At 57.4% G+C, this 20,544-nt stretch overlaps 1 protein-coding gene across 5 annotated transcripts in view; it reads left to right on the top strand.

The window, feature by feature from the left end:
• The window catches only part of ZC3H3 (zinc finger CCCH-type containing 3), a 98,340-nt gene that overhangs the window by 64,999 nt on the left and 12,797 nt on the right, over positions 1 to 20,544 (top strand). For 3 of the 5 annotated variants that reach the window (XM_023649085.2, XM_014728164.3, XM_070222491.1), the window contains exons 5-9: positions 4,744 to 4,931; positions 10,903 to 10,945; positions 11,019 to 11,180; positions 11,288 to 11,357; positions 13,767 to 13,898. In XM_023649085.2, the coding sequence (XP_023504853.1) occupies positions 4,744 to 4,931; positions 10,903 to 10,945; positions 11,019 to 11,180; positions 11,288 to 11,357; positions 13,767 to 13,898 (595 nt within the window). Of the gene's footprint in view, positions 1 to 4,743; positions 4,932 to 10,902; positions 10,946 to 11,018; positions 11,209 to 11,287; positions 11,358 to 13,766; positions 13,899 to 20,544 lie in introns of all 5 variants that reach the window. The other 2 variants (XM_070222490.1, XM_070222489.1) reach the window with 1 other exon arrangement.

The raw sequence follows: 20,544 nt of genomic DNA, 5'->3' as shown, positions 1-20,544 counted from the left end.
GTCCGGTGTGCACACGTGTCTGAGAGCCCATTTTCCTGTCTGCTCCACGAATGCACACCTGTGCCCCTGGCTGCCAGGCTGCATAGCTACCTCACCTTAGGTGGGCCTGTCTCAGCCGTGCAGCCTGAGAGGCTGACCCAGTGGGCAGGGGCGCCCTGTGCACCATGTTGGGGGCTACACAGACCTGCTTCCGGCAATGGCCACAGGGCGAGCAGGGAGCGTGGGTGTCCAGGGTCGGCCCTCAAAGCCCTTGGAGGGCAGGGGAGCCCTGGCAGAGTCAGCACTCTCGGCCTCTGCCCTCAGTGTGCTCTTCAGGCCAAGCAGGGGACTCAACATGGTGTCCCTGGCCTCTTAGGGATAGCCTCCGTCTGTCTTGCCCAGACCCTGACACCCCCGTCTTGGGTTCCTTTTCCCTGGGCCCCAGCCCCTGCTGTCATCCTCACCACCTGGCACAGCAGGTCAGAGGGACCGCAGTGAGCAGAGCCCCTTGGCCAGCCTGTCCAGGCTCAGGCCTGGAACTTTTCAGCTGCTCCCCAGGCAGCGGACACGTGGACAGGTTTTCTTTTCAAACCTACTTTTGTGGTATGTGTGTCTTTCTCCCCGTTACCACCACTTTTCATTTAAAATGTTATCTCCCCCAGCTCCTTCGTGTCCCCCTCCCCCCCAGGGGGCGAGGGAAGGCCCAGCCCTCACCCTGGTGTAGTCAAGGTTATGGTGATAAATCCTGGGGCATTGTCACTTCTATTCGGAGTAAATTGGCTGGCCGCTTTCGGGCTGAAGGAAAGATAATTTGCTGTAGTATTTCAAATGGATTAGAAATGGATTTGAAGGGGAAGTTCATGCCTCCCATTACAAAGGCAAGAGAGAGGACTATCTTAAGGCCCGGTTCCCTCCCTGGCCTTCATTATCCACGCTTAATACCTTTCCTATTTTCCAGCGTTAATGAAATTTCCTGGCGGCGTGGGCCTGCCGGACGGCTGGGAGAAGCCTTTAGATCTGAGGCTCCTGTTGTAGAAAAGGAATTACAGGGCCCTTGCCGCGAGGGCAGGAGCGTTCCCTGGGTCCTTGGCCCTGCTATTATCTCATTAATTTCATCCCCTCTTCTCAATACAGTTCGTTTCCAAAGGCTGTCCTCTCCATTAGGGTAACAATTTACTGGAGTGCTGTGACACCCACGGCATGAAAAGCTACACGGCATTTGGGGTGGGGGCCCCTGAGCCTACCGTTCTAGCCCCCCGCCCACCTGGCCACAGGTCCCAAGTCACTGGGACCAGCAGGGGTGGGGGAAGGGCAGAGGTGGTCCCATGCAGCTGCAGGGTGGGCCCTTCCCAGACCCTGCCAGCCCTCCCCAAGTGCTGTGGGTCCGTCCAACTCCTTAAGTAGCCCCCACGACGCAAGCCAGAATGCAGCCTCTCCCAGGCTCCTGGTATGCCCCTGGAGGCTGTGAGCCCAGGGGCCATAGCCCTGCATGCTTGGGCACATGGGGTTCCTTGGGCACATGTGTGTACACAAACCTAAGCACAGAGCTGGGGCGTCAGAGCGGAAGGGCTGCTATGCCTCCACTCCTCCCAGATGGCCTATGATTGTCCTGTAATTGCCATCAAAACCCAGGGATGTGATGTTTTGGGTAGGAGAAGGTGACAGATCAATTGGTCATGTTCCTCCATAAGACTAACAGTGTGAATAGTCAATAATGTCCAAGGAGAGAACTGTCACCTGAGATGTACCTTTTAGCTATAAAAACAGATCATAAAAGGCAGTAATTAATGGAGCTTGCTTCTCCACAGGAGGGGTGGGCGTGGCCAGCCACAGTGCCCAGCCCAGGAGCAGAGAGGGCTTCCCCGGGGCCCCACTCTTCAGGGCAGGCTGTTAACAGCCCCAGACTGGGGCTCCTGTGTGCACAGAGCTGTATGTTGCAGGCCCTCTTGGGGCCGGATGGGCCACAATGGGGCCGCCCACAGGTCTGGAACACGCTCTGCCCTGAAGCTTCCAGCTCTTTCTGACCTAAGGCCCTGCCTGTGGCCGCCTTGTGTTGTTTTGATGCTTTGATCCGTGGCTTCACCTGTGTGGCTACCCCTGGGGGGCCATCTGTCCCTGTCTGGCCTCAGCCAGGAGCACATGCCCACGGCTGGGGAGCTTCCTCACCCCTCGAAGGGCTGGGATCCCGGGACATCCAGGGCCCTGCTTCCTCCCTCCCACTTTCTCAAGGACTTCCTGACTCTGGGCCCAGGTAGGGAGGCAGGTATGCGTCGGTTGCCCGCTTGTCCCTCATGCTTTGTGGCAGCCAGTGCTGTGGATGGAGGGGCTGGGTGGGAGTGGTGGCCCAGGAAAGGGTCCCCCCAACAAAGGGAAGAGGCAGATAAGGGTAGTGGTGTTCCAGTCAAGCGGCAGCCCCATTATCTTGCCACACAGCCTGTCAGGAGGTCTGGAGTCTGGCCCTGAGTGGCCACTCTGCAACGAGAACCAGAGCTCGGTGAGTGGCTGGTGCCACGGCGGGCGAGGTACCATGTGTACACGGGGTGGGCTTATTGCTGGTCCCCTCACTCTCTGGGGCTGTGGAGTGGAGGCCTCCCAACACTGCCCCTGGCCTAGGCTGGCATGTGAAGGGACAGCTGCCTCATGGGTGATGAGACCACTGAGGACTCTGGCCAGCCTGGGCCTCGGGGCCGGGGCTGTTGGGTGCCTGTCAGCCTCAGGCTGAACGAGCTATGCTAGCCACTGGCCTGGGCTCCCTTCCTGATTGTGGGGATCAGGACTCAGGCCAAGGTGCGCCCTGCAGACAATGGCCACAGCTCCTGCGGAGGGTCCAGAGCCACTTCTGAGGCTGACAGGGCTCTGCAGCGAGGGGCTGGTGGGAGGAGAAGACTCCACCCAGCCTTGCCCCTCCTCACGCCTCCGCCGGGCTCCGGGCTCCGGTGCGAGCCAAGGGGACAGGGCAGAGGATAGCCTGGAGGTCTGGCTGCCTCCCCCAGAGGATGCCTACCCCACCCACCCCCTCCTGCCCAGGCCTGCCCTGTGTGGGGCAGCTGGAGCCTGTCGGGCATGGACATCATGGGCCAGGTGGCCGGGGCCCCTTGGTGGGACTTGTTCCCTCCAAGATTGGTGTTTGTGAACTTGAATTTTAATTAAGGGAAACTGGGTTAAGTGCTTTCTGGCCTCTGCGGTGCTTCCCGCCTGGTGTTTGTACTTACACCGCAGCTCTGGGTCCCCTGAGCACCCAGCTCACTTGTGCACGCTGTTCCTCTAATGGGCCCTCAGAGGCTTCGGGTTGGCAAGAATTACCCCCAACTTGCAGATGGAGAGACCAAGGCCCAGAGGGGCCACGGGGGTCGGGCTGCAGCTACGCCTAAGAGCAGGGCTGCTTGACCCCCGACACCTCACTTCTGGGCAAGGGCACCCTCCCCACCTTGGTCAGCCTATGTTCTAGGACACCGAGGCCTGCCTGTCCCCTCTGCACTTGTCAGACCCCTGTCTGGGGGCCTCTCCCTGGCCGTGGGCAGCCAGGAAAGGGTCTACTGCTGCCCCAGGAGGAGTTGGGGATCCATGTGCTCCCCAGGGGAAGGGAGTGCAGGGCCCTGGGGGCCTCATTGTGAGCACATTGGAGACCCGGGAGGGAGGTTGCCTGCACTGCGCCCACAGGACAGGCCCTGGTTCGCTGTCCTACTCCCCACTTCATCTGGTTTCCCCCGGGGCCCTGAGCATGGCTGGCGGCAGTGCCTCAGTGGGGGCTGTGCTCCTCATGTCCTGCCCTCCTGCTGCTTGGGGGCCACCTTCGGGTGCAGGCGATGCACGCGGGACAGCCCACACTCATCTGCCCAGATATGCCAGTGGGGCACAGTGCATACACTGGGTGGAATAGTGTTAGAGCAAGAATCTGAGCTGATACGGAATTGAGCTCAACTGCAGAAATAAACTACCACTGAAACATGTCCTGATGGGGAGAGGCCCCTCCCTTCTGGAGTCGTGGTGGGCTTGTCTCCATGCCCCGCACCCTGAGGGGGAAAGCCCTGTCCCCTCATCTCAGTGGCAGCCTGGCCACGTGACAGCTGGTGGGAGCATGTCAGCCAGGACAGCCGCAGGCTCACGGTTTGTGCTGGCCTGGCATCCCTGAGCCTGGGGCCCTGTGGCCACTGCCCACCACAGCCGTAGTGTCTACAAGGGAACATCTCTCTAAGTGGGGGCATCAGGGGCCTCCTCCCAACCCACTCTGCCCATGGGCTTCCCATGGGCGTCGGTCGTCCACTTGGCCAACCACACAGGCTGTCCCAGGCCTCTTCCAGCCTTTGACCTTGAGGCAACTCCTGTCTTGCCCCAAACAGCTTGCCTGGGTGCCAGTCTGTGAGGCTGTTGCCTCCACTCAGTGCTGGGCTCTCGGTGTGGTGGAGCTGACCCCACGTCTTCTGCTGTCCTGAGACCGTGTGATGGGCACAGGGGCAACGCTTGGGGGAAGATGTTCCTGGGCAGTGGTGACGGCATAGACCCTCAAGAGCCACCTCAGTGCATGTGCCGAGGGCCTTCCCCTCACAATGGCGCCCTCAAGAGCCCCTGCCAGGAGGCCAGGCCATGTGCATGTTGGGAGAGGGAGGCCTGTCCCCTCTCTGTGTCCTTCAGGGGCTCATGTGGTTCCAGCCTGGTTGGTGGGGTGGGCATTGCCACCTCCTCTCCTGCGTTGGGGCAGGTGACAGAGGTCTCCTGACTGTGGGCCCTGGGCCTGGGCTAACAGGCATTTCCCTGTCTCTGCAGGTCCCTGGTGCTGAATCGCCTGCGCCCCACCGCGGCGGGTGGGAAAGCCCAGCCCACCTCCCCTCGGTGGCGGAACAAAGGCTACCGCTGCATTGGAGGGGTACTCTACAAGGTGTCAGCCAACAAACTGTCCAAGACCTACGGCCGGCCCAGCGGTGATGGGGGCAGCAGGCCCCTCCTGCGCACAGGTGAGGCTCCTCAGTGGTGGGGGCCAAGAAGCCCTTGGTCCGGGCCTCTGACTCCCTATGTAGTAGTGCGTGCCTGCTCAGGGCTTGCCCCAGATCTAGGCAGGCGGGGCCTGGCACTCCCAGGGAGCCGATCCAAGTGACTGCTTCCCAGTGGGCCACATCCCAGCCTGGGAATCCATCGTCCTACTCTCCAGTGCTCACAGAGCAGAGCCTAACAAGGTGGCCGGAGCAGGCAGGGCACCAATGGGGAGGCCTTGCAGCCTCTGCATCCCCCAGGGATGGCCCCGGGTGGGACGACTCTTGCTTGACTGAGCGGCCACTGATTTTCCCTGTTTTGCTCCTGGACAAAGGAGCTGAGCCCGGGTACTGTAAACACGCCCGGGCGAGCGAACACCTGGGGCCGTAGCGCCCCGTAATTGCATTGGCAACGCCTCCCAACTGTGTCTGGAGGCAGCCGCTGCCACCACGTGTGCCCTCGCAGCCTGGGGAAACAGGCCAAGGAGAAGGAAATGCTTTGGATTCGCTTATTGTACAAATTAACTAGAAAAACGTTTTGGCTTCAGTCCAGTTTTACCCCCTTCCAAGGTTGCAGGCAGTCTGGGGATCACAGAGGCCCAGCTGCCCCAGCCCCCACCTTGCCCATCCAAAGGGGCAGGAGGGAGGAGGGGGGTGGCAGGGGCTGTCTGTGGGTGGGAGGCAGCCCCAGCACCCCTCCCAGAAGCCCCTCCCAGGGCCTCTGTCTTTGGGACTCCGGGTCGCCTGGCTGCCTTCTTCCAGGCAAGGTACACTGGGCTCCCCAGGAGAGTCACCAGGGGGCCCGGGAGGCCATGGCTCTGCCCCATCATTGTGTGTCTCAGTTCCCCCTCCTTTCCTCGAGGGATTGGGCTCTGTGATCTCTCAGGGCCTTTCTGCCTTGGCCTTGGCCTTGGCATGCTTGCTAGGTAGAGGAGCAGGTGCAGAGCCCTGGCTGGGTCTCCTCACGGGGACTTCGTAAGACTCAGCCTGGAGGGGCTGCTGCCGTGGCCCCGGGACAGCCCTCTCTCCACTCCTAGCCAGTCCCACACTGGTTGCCTCCAATCCCCAGAACTTGGCAGGCCCACGGCATTGGCGCTCACGGTCTGAGGGCCCTCGTGCAGCTGTTGGCATTGCGGAGGGTGGGCGTCTCAGAACCCTGCTCTATCACTGTCTCTATCTGGACAAAGCAGAGCCCTGCCTAGCCTGCTGCTCCCGCCGAGCCAGGCCCTTTGGAGGACTGGCCCCAGCCAGGCTGGTGTGCAGGCTGGACGGGGCCACAGAGGTCTTGTGGGCAGCCACTCTGCAGTGATGTCCCGGTTGGCTTCATGTGGCAAGGCCTCAAGGTGGCCTCTCTTTGGGTCATACCTGCTGTCCCCAGCCTCCGGCTGGGCCTTTTGGTGAAGGGTACCTAGGCACCACTGGCCTAGCCCCATCCATCACCCTTCCCCATCCCGCCCTGACACCACGGTTGACTGGCAGGCAGGACCCAAGGTCTGCTCTTTGCTCTCCTCACTCGGGGGCTGAATGGAACTCATTGGCAGGCCGATGGGACTCTGCCAGTGTTTCCTTGGCCACATGTCATGGAGCCATGCCCACTTGAGCCTCAGTCATTCACACCAGGTCTTAGGGACTCCTCCCTGGCCAGACGAGAGACTGGGTGTCGTGGCACTGGCACCATCTGCATGCAGGGACCCAGGAGCTGGTCCTGGTTTGGAGCCCTAATGGCCCTCGTTAGGATCCTGCTGCCCACATCCCTTGGGCTGCAGAGGGCCACCTCTACCCTGGACCCCGATCCCAAGTGGGCTGGGTGAACCCTTGGGGTGGGGCTACACCCACCACCCCAATCCTCAGTGGCGTCCTTGGCAGGACAAGAGGTGCCTGAGGCTGAGAGAAGAAGGAGGTTTGGACTCACGCCTCCTCACAGACACCTGTGTGGAGGCCACACTCACGCTGGGCTCTGAGTTGAAGCTGGAGCCCCGGGTGAGCCCAGGCTCTCACCTTGGGGGTGGTCCTCAGAGCAGGTGGGAGGGGCCCAATGAGGGCCTAAGGGGGGCCACTCCCTCTCTCCCACCCAGGCAGGCGGCAGGCCCAGGGAGGGGCTGTCACATTTCTCACTGGGGAGGATGGCACACTGAGCCTGCTCCCCTCTAAGTGCTGAGCTCTGCAGAATCCCACCTTCCCGCTTACATGCATGGAGTGTGCCAGAGCTGTCCTGGCCTTCCCCGACTCCCTGCAGCCCACAGCCTCCCGGCAAGAAAGTGAGGAGGACAGTGGCCTCTGGGGCAGGGTGGACAGGCGGGGTCCCCGGAGTCCTCTTCCCCACTGACCTGCCCCTGCAGGCTACAGCAGCCTGTGTCCTGTGGCCCAGTCTTGCTGGCGGCTGAGGGGCCTGAGTCCTGGGCCTCAGCCTCCCCACTTCGTGGGCAGCTGAGAGATGGGATTTGGAGCACAGACAACAAGGCAGTCTGTCCTGGGGCACACGGCAGAGCCAGAGCCCCCCGAGGACCTGCTCATTCTGCCTGGCCAGCAGATGTGGGCACAGCTCCAGCTGCCTGGACCCCTGTATGGGTGGCCAACTCCTCGCTGTGAGGAAGGTGGATTGCTCCCAGCTGTGGGAATGCCTGCTGACCAGCGGCCCACTTAGATGAATAATAATTAAAGAAATAAATTTTGTCTTCTGGTGTCAGCGGAACTTTGACTTCAGCAAGAAAGTGCAGCCCTCCTTGGGAGGGGGCAGGGGCTCTGCCTCTGCCTCTCCTGGCCCCTCCTGTTCCCTCCTCTCCTCCCAGTTGCTGGGCTGCTCTAGGACAGCAGCAGCCCCTAGTTGGGGTGCCCCAGGCATCCCAGGCTTTGTGGGGAAGAGAAGTGCAGAGCCTTGTCCCTGCCCGCCCCCCCAGCCCCAGGGGCAAGGCCTTATGGGCAGACCTCAACCACCCTGAACCCTAGGACCAAGCACTTTCCTCCCAGGCCCAAGGCCCACCAGCCCAGGGACCCCTCCCCACATACTTTGGCCTGGGACCCAGTACAGCCAGGTGTGGGTCCTGACGGGTGCTGTGCTGGGTCTAGCACGTGTCGTGGCCCCAAGAGCCTACAGTCCCTGTGGTGGAGTGGAACCTGCTAGAGCCACCTCTCAGCCTAGGTTGCAGGGCTGGCCCCTGTGCTTGTTCTGAGCCCCCCGGCCCCAGAGTGAGGCAGACAGGGGCTGTATCCTTCCTGCTGCGGACCGGCCACCACCCACCCATGAACACCACCTATCTCCTCATCTGTGACCTGCCTGCCCTGCCCAGAATGGCACCAGACAGAGGGCCCTGCCAGCCTAGCCAGAGCCAAGGCCCCACCCCACTGCCTCCCTCCCTCCCAGATGCCTCTTCCTGGAGCTCCCTCTGCTGTGGGAGCCCAGCATCTACAATTTCAGTCTTCTTCCTAAGGGGGACCATGTACTGGGCTAGGGCCTAATGGGCTTTGAGCTCAGCAGACCAGGGGCCTGATTTCCTAGGAAAGGCCAGGCAGGCCAGGGCGCCATGGGGGAGTCGGGGCTGGCGGGGCTGGTGGTGCTGCTGCTCCCTCTGACCTGAGAGCCCCCGACTTGGGCTTCCCGCCCCGTCAGGGGTGAGGCGCTGCCTGCTGGGGACTGATGGGGGTGGAGGTTGCCAGGAGCCGGCTGTGTCTATTTTGGGAAGATCCCTGGGAAGTGCAAGTTCTCTGGAAGGCTTGGCGCCTCCTGCTCCAAGGTTGCCGAGGGTTTTCAGCTGAACTTGTTAGCACCTCTCAGCGCCCCTCTGGCCACTCTTTAAGCCAGCTACTTTATGTGCATTTTTTAACACTGCAAAGCATTTGAAAAGGTGCCTCTTGTTCTTGTCAAAACTCCCACCATGAGCCCTACACTGGCACTTTTTAAGAGTAAAAAGTGGAAAGGGGAGTAAACCCCACCCTCCCAGGCCAGGCCAGGGGGCCAGAATCTGACGGGCGGACATGTGACGACAGCGGTCCCTGGTGGGAGCAGATGGCGCCACAGCGTCACCGGCAGCATGGGTGACAGCCTGGGAAGCTGTGCTCACCAGCAGCTATCAAATTGCACTGTCACCCAGGGGCTGGCAGGTGTATGGACACCATGTGCTGCCTGGACTGGCCTCCACTGCCATCCCCAGGACTGGTGTCCCTGGTTTGGGAACCGGGACTTTATTGTGGCCTGTGGCCATCCTGAGACCACCTCCCCGCTGGCCTCTCTCACCTTGAGCCCCTCTCTCCCCCACGCCCCTCCTTGTGTCTTGCTGACACCCTGGGCCCTCTGTTTCGTGTTCCCCCTCCCCCACATCATAATACCGTAACCAGCTCTGCTTGTGTTCCCGCTGCCTGGGCCGCTGTGTGGAGCATTTCCTTCCCATTGCGGGTCTTGCTGCTCAGCCCTGGAGCTGCCCTTTTTAAACTTGAGGAGACTGAGGCTCAGGGAGGGGCAGACACTGGCGAGAGGGGCAGCGCCAGCAGGGCAGTGAGGGCGCTGGCCCAGAGATGGTGTGCCAAGTGTCCAGGGAGCTGTCAGGGCCTAGCAGCAGGCGGGATGTGGAGAGGGGCGTCTGAGGTTCCAGTCTGTGGGGCACGAGGGAGTCTGGGTTTGGACAGGCCGTGTGAAGTGTCAGAACACTTGTATGACCCGGTCTGAGCTCAGGAGGTGGGACTGAGCTGAGTGGACCCCGGAATGGTCGCCCTGGGGAGAGGGAGGGAAGGCCTGCAATGGCAGGAGGGCCTCCACCCAGCTCTGGCTCCAGTGCTGGCCGCTCAGGGCCAGGCAGTTTCAGGACATCCCTTTTTAAACCTGGGATGCTTTGTCATTGCCTCAGGTCCCTAGAATTTGTGAGTGATGTCACTTTTGCCTCCTACTGCCGGATCCATTTCAGCAGTCGCCTGTAGGAAATTAGATCTGGTCTCGGAAGGGTCAAGTGTGTGTGTGAGCGGCAGAGAGAGCCTTCATGGCCGTCCTGAGCAGGCTCTCACCCTGCCCTCCTCTGTCCTGGGGGGTGACCTTATGTCTGAAAGGCAGGCAGGGGGCTGTGTATCAATTGGGACCCTCATCTTGCAGGGCAAGCTCACACCCACCAGGACAGTGCTGCCCACCTGCCTCGCGTTGCCAGCCTCCCCCAGCCCAGCCCCACCCGAACCCCGACTGCCCTGGCTATGAGTGCCCACTGCTCCCTTCCTATCACCGCTGTCCACTTTGTGAACAACTCCCCCTTGGGCCACACTTGGTGACCTCAGTGGTGCTTTGCTTGGTTTTTGTGCGTGGGGTTTTGAGCAACGTCTCATATGCCATCTCCAAAATTGTGAGGAGTGGGCACTCGCCAGGGTCCACGGGACCTCTGAGCCAGATGCACTTGTCCGAGGCCCCCACAGGCCGAGGTCGACACACAGCCCCACTGAGCCTGGGGTGAGGGCTTCAGGCCGCAGCCTCATTCTTCTTTTCTTTGTCTTTGTTTTACAACCCTTTAAGTATGTGAACATCTTTGGCTACTGCAAAGCCAGGTGGCATTCCCGGACCCCACTCAGATCCCATTTTCCTGGGCTCTGCTTCAGGCAGAGGGAGGTGGCAGGAAGGCCCCACCACCCACTGTTCTTGGGACCACCTGCCTTGATGCGAGCCCACTGCTCACCGCCAGTGGCCTTGGGGAGCCATGCCAGCCCTGGTCCCTGAGCCCTCGTCCCTGCACAGCTCATTCCCACCGCCTCACTTCAGCCTCTCCACTGCGGGGCGGGGATGGTAGCCCAGCAGCTTCCTCAACACTGTGTCCCCAGAAGGGACAGTCTGGCAGGGGCCCAGGAAGACATGCGACCCGGCCCGAGGGGAGGGCGAGCAGTTTCCTGGAGAGCACAGCAGTGCCTGAGTTCAGCGCTGGGGACTAGTGGACAGAAGGCAGAGCGGGGGGGGCAATGGGCCTGGCGTGACCCAGCCTCTTGCCCACAGGCCGGTTGGACCCTGCCAGCAGCTGCAGCCGCTCCCTGGCCAGGTACGTCCTTGGGGTTGGGTGGGTGGGGGCTCCCTGTCCAGCCTTGGGCTCACGGCCTCTGCCCCATCCGCAGCCGGGCCGTCCAGCGCAGCCTGGCCATTGTCCGGCAGGCGAGGCAGAAGAAGCGTCGGAAGAAGGAGGAGTACTGCATGTACTACAACCGCTTTGGCCGCTGCAAGCGCGGCGAGGGCTGCCCCTACATCCACGACCCCGAGAAGGTGGCCGTGTGCACCAGGTGCCCCCAACCCTTCTGGGCCTCTCAGGTGGGCTGGCGTGGGGTCTGCGTGAAGCCCTGCCCCTGGTCTCACTGGCCCCCTCGAACCCTCTTCCCCATTCGTATAGGTTTGTTCGGGGCACATGCAAGAAGACAGACGGGACCTGTCCCTTCTCCCACCACGTCTCCAAGGAGAAGGTGAGTGCCCGCACGGGCCGGATGGGCCGGGCTCCCCTAGGTGCGTTCCCTGAGGCCACATGCCAGGCACCCAGCCTTCGAGCAGGGGGTGCCCCCAAAGTTTTCCTTGGATTTGGGACACACAGACCCCTGTCCCCTGGTGTCCATGAGGAGCTGGCTGTGTGGCCTGAAGGCTCTGTTCCTCCATCCCCTCACAGGGGCCGTCCTGTTTGGCAGCTTCTTACCCCAGCCGCATGGGAGGTCTTCACCCTCACCTCACCACATGCCCAGGGCAGTGGCCCACAGGTGCCCCCAGGCAGCCGAGGTCTCACCTGCTCTCCAGGCCTGGGCTTGGCGAGGGCAGCTGTGTGAGACCCAGTGTGCAGGAAGGCTGCAGGCTCCCCAGGTGCCGGTGTGCAGAGGAGGGGAGGGAGGCACACAGCTGGACCCTTCCGTTCACGGCCCCTCCCCATTGGCCCGTGGTGAGCAGTGAGCACAAGTGGACCCCTCACGCAGACCCCCATGGTGGGGCGTGAGCCAGCGCACAGGGAGGGGCAGAGCTGGGGGCTCTGAGGTCAGGGGTCAGCGCTGGCCTGGAGTCGGGGCTCAGCGAGTGAGGGAGGCGGATCAGCAGAGGCGCACTGCTGCTGCAACAGCTTTTCCCCTTGAGGAACTTGAAGAGAATCAGCATTTTTCTCCCTAATAGAGCTTCGAAACTCTGTTGTGAGCAGTTTGGAAATTCACGTCGAGTTTCGGGTTCATTAGCTCCCAGCTCCAAAGCCGGTGCACATTCCGAGCTGTCTAATGTGGACGCCCCGCACCAGCGCCCTGAATTAATGTTATTGTTATTTGTGTGGACGTGGTGGGTGCAAACAAGGTTAATTGAAATGAGAACGCAGTTTCCTCTTGATAACGGCCGCACTGACAGCTAGGAGGAGTTCCGTTTGGTGTAAGACTTGGCTTTATTATCCCTTTTTATTAGAGCTAATTTGGGCTCTATATCAAAAGCCACATTAAGGGAATTGTCTGCAGCCGCACCACCGCCAGCCCCAAACGGGCCAGCCCTTTTCCCCTCTGCGCTGCAGTTAAAAGACAATTAAAAATAAACTCTTGCACATTAAATCACCCTTTGTTTCTTTGCCTTTTCCTCTCCCTCCCTCCCCGGCCTCCTCCCTCTCCCACCTCACCCCAGAAAAGTGGCTTTTTGAAACCCTCATCTGGGTCCCCTGGCAGGCAGGCGGGAATGCAGTATGGGGGTGCCGTGAGGAGCCTGGCCCTGCAGTGTCGGCTAGTGGGGAGGCTAGCAGAGACCGGGGGCTGCAGAGGGCGCAGGTGGGGCAGGTCTGACACAGGAGGCAGGAGGAGGGACGAGCTCCCACAGAGGCCCTGGGAGGGGTAACAGGACTGGGAAGGTGAGCTTGTGGCACCATCCCATTCCCTGCGATGGGCCCAGAAAGCCCAGGAGGCTGGCCCACGGAAGGCACAGGGCTCACCCCAAGGGTCCCTGGTGAGCGGTCAGGGTGGGTGAGATCAGAGACCCCTTACCACCACCACTGGCCCTCGGGCCTCAGTTTCCTCCAACAGAGAGGAGTTGGGCTGCATTTCTTCTGCTCCCAGTCTGGGGGCCAGGGACTGCTGGGGGCCGCATGGCCCTGCCTAGGCTGCCCACTCCACATCCCTGCCTGGGTCTCCCCCAGACCCTCTGCCTGGCCTCCAGTCAGTGCAAAGACTTGGGCTGCTCCAAGGTGTCTCCTTACCCTCCCAATAGTCCACCACCCAGGCTTCTCCAGGCAGAGGCAGGTCTCCAGCCCACAGGCACTGTCCAGTGCCCACGCACCACGCAGCTAGGAAATCTGCCGGGTTTCCAGGCCCCGTAGGCCGTCACCCTACCTAGAGCCCCCATGCTCTGCCTTCCCCCAGCCAGCCCTGTCCTTCTAGATGCCAACCCCTCCTGGCCTATCCCACCGTAGCACCACAGCCTGGAAACTGGGCAGGCTCAGAGCAGGTGACTGATGGGTGACAGCACATCTGAGCCAGGGCCAGCCCTGCCTCGATGTCCTTGTCTGGACCATGCGAGGGTCAATGTGTCTTGCCTGGGTGGCCATGCCTTCTGGGGAAGCCAGGAGTCTGACCTCGGGGTAGGCAGCCCCACCTGGCCTGGCCTCCAGTGCCCTCGGCTCCTGCTGGCCACACTCCTGCTGGCAGCATTGTGTGTTCATTTCTCCCTCGGAGCAGGATCATGGTGAGGGTCTCCAGCCACAGTCTGTGGCTCACACCTGGCCTGGAACCCCTGGCGGATCCTTGGAGTCCTAGTGTTATCACCTGTAGTGGGGTGTAGACACCTGACAGGAGGGTTTGGGGGTGGAGGGGCCTGCGCACAGGGGCTGCGGGGGCTACTGGCCTCACCCTTGGCCACCGCCTTCCCCACAGATGCCCGTGTGCTCCTACTTCCTGAAGGGGATCTGCAGCAACAGCAACTGTCCCTACAGCCACGTCTACGTGTCCCGGAAGGCAGAGGTCTGCGCCGACTTCCTCAAAGGCTACTGCCCGCTGGGTGCAAAGGTGAGGGGGCGGGGCAGGTGCGCTGGGAGTCAGGGACTGGCCGGCGGGCGACTCTGCTTTGCCTCCTCCCACCTGTCATCTTCACCTGTCAGCGTGAGGGCTGCTGTTGTGGGAAACTCCCCACAGCTGAGCGAACTGGGTCCTTCCTTCTTACTTACATGCTTGCTTCAGAGCGGACTCAGCCGGGACAGGGCCAGTGGGAGGCTGCACGGGCAGACACAGCTCTGGGCTGGGGGTCCCCAGATGGGCTTCTTCAGTCCCTGGTGTCCCAAGAAGGAGCCTGCTCACCAGCCCAGGGGCCTGCAACAAGGCCTGCTGCCACCCTGTCCCCAGCCCTTGTAAGTGACAGCCCTGCCTCAGGGGCCTGCAGTCTGCATTGGGGGCACCAGGGCTGGGGCTGCATGGGGACCCCCGACGAAGATGAGGACACCAGGTCCTCCCCTGCAGGCGCCTGGGGCCACAGGGCTGGGCCTTGAGCAAGGGGAACATGTCAGTTCAGGGCCAGCCGCCTTGCTCCGAGGGTTCACACTGGGAATCACAGTAGCACAGGACCGCGCCCCTCCCTTCCTGTGCACAGCCCTCTACTGCATCCTCCCCTCCTGCAACAAGGCTGAGGCCTGGGCCAGGCCAGACTCGGCAGACCCGGGACCTCACCGGGAGCTGGTGGGTCACCTTGAAGGACACCTGGAACACTGGCAGGGAGGCCCTTCCCAGGGAGGGGGGTCCCCGAGGTGATTCCAGACTGGGCCCAGGTTGTGGGGGCAGGACCCCCACAGAGGCTGTGGGTGATTATTGTAAAATATTCCAATTTAAATGAAAATATCAAAGCGGTATTTAAGTTCTGCTTCTATTAGTGGAAGTGCTTACTGCGTTCCTTTCGGCGTGTCGGCGCTGCGTGGCTGCCACATGATGGATAGCAGCTTGTAATTATATATGGGGGAAAGCGCTGAGCCGGCCGGATCCAGCGGGACGAGAGGCAGCAGCCTGGGCCGGCGAGGGTTAACTTTATTCTCTAAATAATATAAAAAGTGCTGAGTCGTCACCTTGCGCCTAGAGTAGAAGTCCTCAAATGGGCCCCAGAGAGTTCATAATATTCCACTGAATCAAGTGAAATTGTTAACCTTGCTTCATAAAGCCATGGCTTGTTAAAGAGGCACGTTTCCTTTTCTTGTGAATAATTTAGACTGGGAGTAAAGCTGCTCCTGCCCCTTTTGGGGGGCTCATGCAGCTGCTCCAGGCCCTACGGCTCAGAGGTCAGCCTATGCCAGGTGCCTGGCCCCTGACCCATCTCATCTCCTACCCTCAGGAACAGCCCCTCCATCCCTCCGACTCTCAGGACACATTGACGACTAGGCTGCCCTTCTGTGTGTTGCCTGTCACCTTGGCTGGTCTGCTATCCAGACATCACAGTGGTGGTGCTTTGTCCCTGCATCCCGTCGAGGGTCCTAGGATGCCATCACTCCTTGTGCTAGTGGCTGGTCCCCCTTGGTCACTTGTCATGATGTCAGCTGAGTCGCTCCATTTGTCTTCTTTCTAGTTAATGCACGTGTTGTGGGAGACACTTTGAGACTCCAGGAAAGCCCACTGTCACCCGCTAGTTTTAACAGCCACCAGCGTTCCTCATCTGCCACACTTGGCTGCCATCGTCCTCTACACTTGCTAGTGGTGCCTTCTGAGGAGGAGCTTTCTCTTCGCCCCGTTTCTCCCGTTTATGTATTTGTACCAGTGTGGACTCGGGTTCCTCCTGTACTCAGAGTTACGTCCATGACTATGACTGTCCAGGGGGACGCTCCTGGGGCCCCAGTTTGTGTTTGGGGCACGTCCTTGCTTTCTGGCACCACAGCGTGCTGCAGGCTCACCTCGCTCCTGCCCTGTTCTGGACCTGGAATGGCCACTCCTCCCAGGAGTCCTGGCTCCTTTTCGTTGTGTTTAAAACTTGTGGGCTAGGTGCTCACTGCTGCTGGGGTGTCGCTGCCCCCAGCCCCTCCGGGTGCACAGAGCTGGGAAGTACCCACGTACATGCGTGTGACTTACCCCATGGCCACCTCTGTACCAAGACAGCAAGTACACGCCGACACCCCCTGCTGCAGCCCAGCCCTCCCGTGTTCTCCATCGACTTATTTCTCCATCCCTGTGTGTAGTTAGTGCCCGGCCTGCGCAGGGCGCTCTGCCTGCTAGAGGCGGTCCCAGCAGTGAGCTGAGTCGCTAGGATCCCCTCCTCTGCATGGCCGCTCCCGTCCCCTGCTTCACCCTGCCTTGCAGAAGCTCTTATGTCCTCTGGAGATCATTCTTTGGTTTTGGAATCACAGACAGCATTTTCCCTGTCACCACCTGTTAACTTTGCCCGTGGAATCCTTCCTTAGGCCAAAGTCCTTCCTGTTTTTATGGGGTGCAAAGTCCTTCCATTTTTCGCCCTGTGGGTCTTGTTCCAGGGATCCCCGCCCCCAGGGCCATGAGCGCTCCATCTTCTCCTCCAGCATGGCTTCACAAGCGTGGCAAGACAGGCTTGGGAGAGCTCTGGATGTTGGCTCGGACCCCAGTCCAACCCTGTCCCTGCTACTGTTAGCCATGACCCTGCGCCAGCTGCCCACCCCCAGCCTCAGTTTCCTCTTCTATGAAGTTGGGATAATGGTAGTGCCTACCGCAGAGCAGGGTTATGATGATTAAGGGGGTTCATGTGGCAGTTTGCAGCCTTCTGAGCGGGCCCTGGGAAGTGGGGAAGGCCCCACGGAGTCAGCTGGTGTCAGTGTCACTTAGTTGTCTGTGGTGTGAGTTGGGACCTCATTTAACTTTTCTCCATATAGTGAGCCCTTCCCGCCCGAACTACCCATGAAGCTCTCCATCCTCTCCTCTCTGCATTGGTGGTGCCAGTTAGAAGAAGAGCCAGCTTTATTGAGGGGCAGTTTACACGCCAGCCACGCCATCCATTGCAGGTGTCCGCGTCAGTGATTTGTAGTAAATTTACAGTGTGCTGTCGTCAACCACTATCTGGGTTAGAACATTTGCATCACCCCAAACGTGCCCTCAACTCCTTTTGTAGTTGGTCCCATCTCTGCCCCGACTCCCGGCCAGGCAACACTAACCTACCTTCTGTCTCTATAAATTTGTCTTTTCTGGGCGTTTCGTACATTGGAGTCCTACAATACTCAGACTTTTGTGTCTGACTTCTTTCATTTAACACGTTTTTGAGGGTCATTGTGCTGTGCTCTCTGTCAGGACTCATTGCTTTTTATGGCTGGATGGAGCTCCTTTGCGGGGGGAGACCACGTTCTCTTCATCCCTTCACCAGTGGATGGACTTTTGGGTTGTTTGCCGTTTGGAGCCACTCTGAATAACCCTGCTGTGAACATCTGTGTACAAGTCCCGTGTGGATGTAGGCTCTTGTTCTCTCGGGTAGATACCGGGAGTGGAAGTGCCGGGTCCAGTGACGACTCAGGTTTACCTGCCTGTTTTCTTACATTCCCACCAGGAGTGAGTGAGGGTTTCATTCCGTGACATCCTTGCTGGCACTGGTTATCTGATCTCGCGCTGTGGATTTATTTCGAGTTTCTGTGACAGCCAATGATGGCAAGCACCTTGTGTGCTTATTGGCCATTCTTGTATTTTAACAGCTTTAGTGAGATGTAATTCATATGCCATACAATTCACCCCTTTAAGTGTACAATGCAGTGGTATATTACATTGCTAATTGTTTAAATTGTGGTGAAATAAGCATAACATAAACTACACCGTATTTAAGCATGTGGGTTCTGTGACGCTAAGTGCCTTCATAATACTGTGCGACCATCGTCACCACTGTTTCCAAAACCTTTCATTACCCCAAACAGAATCTCTAAACATTCAGCAATAACTCCCCATTCCCTCTTTCCCCAGCTCCTGGCAACCACTAATCTACATTTTGTCTCGATGAATTTGCCTATTCTAGATTTTTAATGTAAGTGGAATCATACACTATTTGTCCTTTCGTTTCTGGCTTCTTTCACTTAGCATCCATGTTGTAGCACGTGTTGGTGCCTCATTCCTTTTTATGGCTAACAGACCATTGTGTGAGGGGACTACACTCTGTTTATCCATGTATCTGGTGACAGACACTCGGGTCGTACCTTTTGGATACTGTGACTAATGCTGCTATGAACATTGACCTACAAGTGTCTGTTCAAGTCCCTGCTTTCACTTCCTTTGGGTAGACACCTGGGAGTAGAATTGCTGATTATGGGGTAATTCTGTGTTTAGCTATCTGAGGAACTATCAAACTGTTTCCCATAATGGCTGTGCTGTTGAACATCCCTATCAGCAGTGTACGAGGGTTCCAGTTTCTCTACATCCTCATCAACGCTTTATTTTCCTTTTCTTTTTTTAATAGCCATCCTAGTGGATGGCATATCATTATGGTTTCGATTTGCATTTCCCTAAAGACTAATGATGTTGAGCTTCTTTTCATGTGCTTATTGATCATTGATATATCTTCTTTTGAGACACATCAAGTCCTTTGCCTAGTTTTGAATTGGGTCGATTGGGTTTTTTTGTTGTTAAATTTTAGGAGTTCTTTATATATTCTAGAAATTAACCCCTTTTCAGAGCATATGATTTGCCAATATTTTCTCCCATTCTGTAGGTTGTCTTTTTACTCTCTTGATAGTGTACTTTGATGCACAAAAGTTTTTTATTTTTATTGAATACAATTGATTTTTCTTCTATTGCTAGCGCTTTGGTGTCACACCAAGAAAACTTTGTCAAGTCCAGTGTCTCGCGAAGCTTTTCCCCCGTGTTTCCTTGTAAGAGTTTTATAGTTTTAGCTCTAAAGTTTAGGTCTGTGATCTATTTTGAGTTATTTTTTGTATGTGTTGTTAGATAAGGGCCCAACTTCATTCTTTTGCATATGAATAGCCAGTTTTCCCAGCATCATTTGCTGAAAAGATGGTACTTTCCCAGTTGAAAGGTCTTTGTTGAAAATCTATTAACCATCCATGTAAGGGTTTGGTTCCAGGCTCTCTATTCTATTCCATTGGTCTATATGTCAATCCTTACACCAGTGTTTTGAATACTCAAGCTTTATAATAAGTGTTTTTTAAAGCTTTTATTTTTCCTTTTTCTCCCCAAGGCCCCCCAGTACACAGTTGTATATTTTTAGTTGTGGGTCCTTCTAGTTGTGGCCTGTGGGATGCCGCCTTGGCATGGCTTAGTGAGCGGTGCCATGTCCGCACCCAGGATCCAAACCAGCCAAACCCTGGGCCACCGAAGCAGAATGCAAAACTTAACCGCTCAGCCCGAGGCCGGCCCCCTATAATAAGTTTTGAAATCAGGAAGTGTGAATCCTTCACGTTTTGTTCTTCTTTTCCAATATTGTTTCATCTATTCAGGGTTCCTTAAGATTTCATATGAATTTTTGGATGAGTTTTTCGATTTCTGTTACAAAAAAAAGGCCTTTGGGAGTTTGAAAGGGATTTTTTTTTGTTTTAAGATTTTTTTATTTTTCCTTTTTCTCCCCAAAGCCCCCTGGTACACAGTTGTGTATTTTTAGTTGTGGGTCCCTCTAGTTGTGGCATGTGGGTTGCCGCCTCAGCATGGCCTGTTGAGCAGTGCCTTGTGCGCACCCAGGATTCGAACTGGCGAAACGCTGGGCCACCAAAGCAGAGCGCGCGAGCTTAATCACTCGGCCACGGGGCCAGCCCCATATTTTTTTGTGTGTGTGAGGAAGATTGGCCCTGAGCTAACATCTGTTGCCAATCTTCGTCTTTTTGCTGAGGAAGACTGTTGCTGAGCTAATGTCTGTTGGTCTTCCTCTGTTTTATGTGGGATTTTGCCACAGCGTGGCTTGGCGGGCGGTACTGAGTCTGCTCCCGGGATCTGAACCTGCGAACCCCGGGCCGCCAGAGCAGAGCGCTCGGACCTAACCACTGTGTCCGCCCCTGGGATTCTGATAGTGAATCTGCGGTCACTTTGGGAAGTATTGTCGTCTTAACAATAGTAGGTCCTCCGGCCGTGAGCGTGGGGTGTGCTTCAGTTTATTTAGACCTTCATTGATTTCCTTCAGCCGCGTTTTGTAGTTTTCAGTGTACAAGTCTTTTGCATCCTTGGTTAAATTTATTCCTATGCATTTTGTACTTTTCAATGTTATTGTAAATTGAGTTGTTTTTTAATTTCCTTTTTAGGTTGTTCGTTGCAAGCGTGTAATAATACAATTGTTTTTGTGTGTTGATTTTATATCCTGATATTTTGCTGAGTTCATTTATTAGCTCTGATAATTCTTTTGGTGGATTCTTGGGGTTTTCTACATATAAGATTATGTCATTTGCTAACAGATAATTTTCTTTTTGATTTGAGTGCCTTTTATTTATTCATTTATTTATTTATTGCCTAATTGCTCTGGCTAGAACTTCCATACTGTGTTGAATAAAAGTATCAAAAGGGGACATCCTTGTCTGTTCTTCATCTTAGAGGAAGAGCTTTCAGAAGTTTTCAGTCTTTCACCATTGAGCATGATATCAGCTGTGGGCTTTTCATATAAGGTCTTTATCATGTTGAGGATGTTCCTTTCTTTTTTTTTTTTTGAGGAAGATTAGCCCTGAGCTAACATCTGCTGCCAGTCCTCCTCTTTTTGCTGAGGAAGACTGGCCCTGAGCTAACATCCGTGCCCATCTTCCTC

This window comes from Equus caballus, chromosome 9 (genome assembly GCF_041296265.1).
Source record: "Equus caballus isolate H_3958 breed thoroughbred chromosome 9, TB-T2T, whole genome shotgun sequence".
Lineage (NCBI taxonomy): Eukaryota > Metazoa > Chordata > Mammalia > Perissodactyla > Equidae > Equus > Equus caballus.
This window is presented reverse-complemented; position numbering and strand designations above follow the sequence as displayed.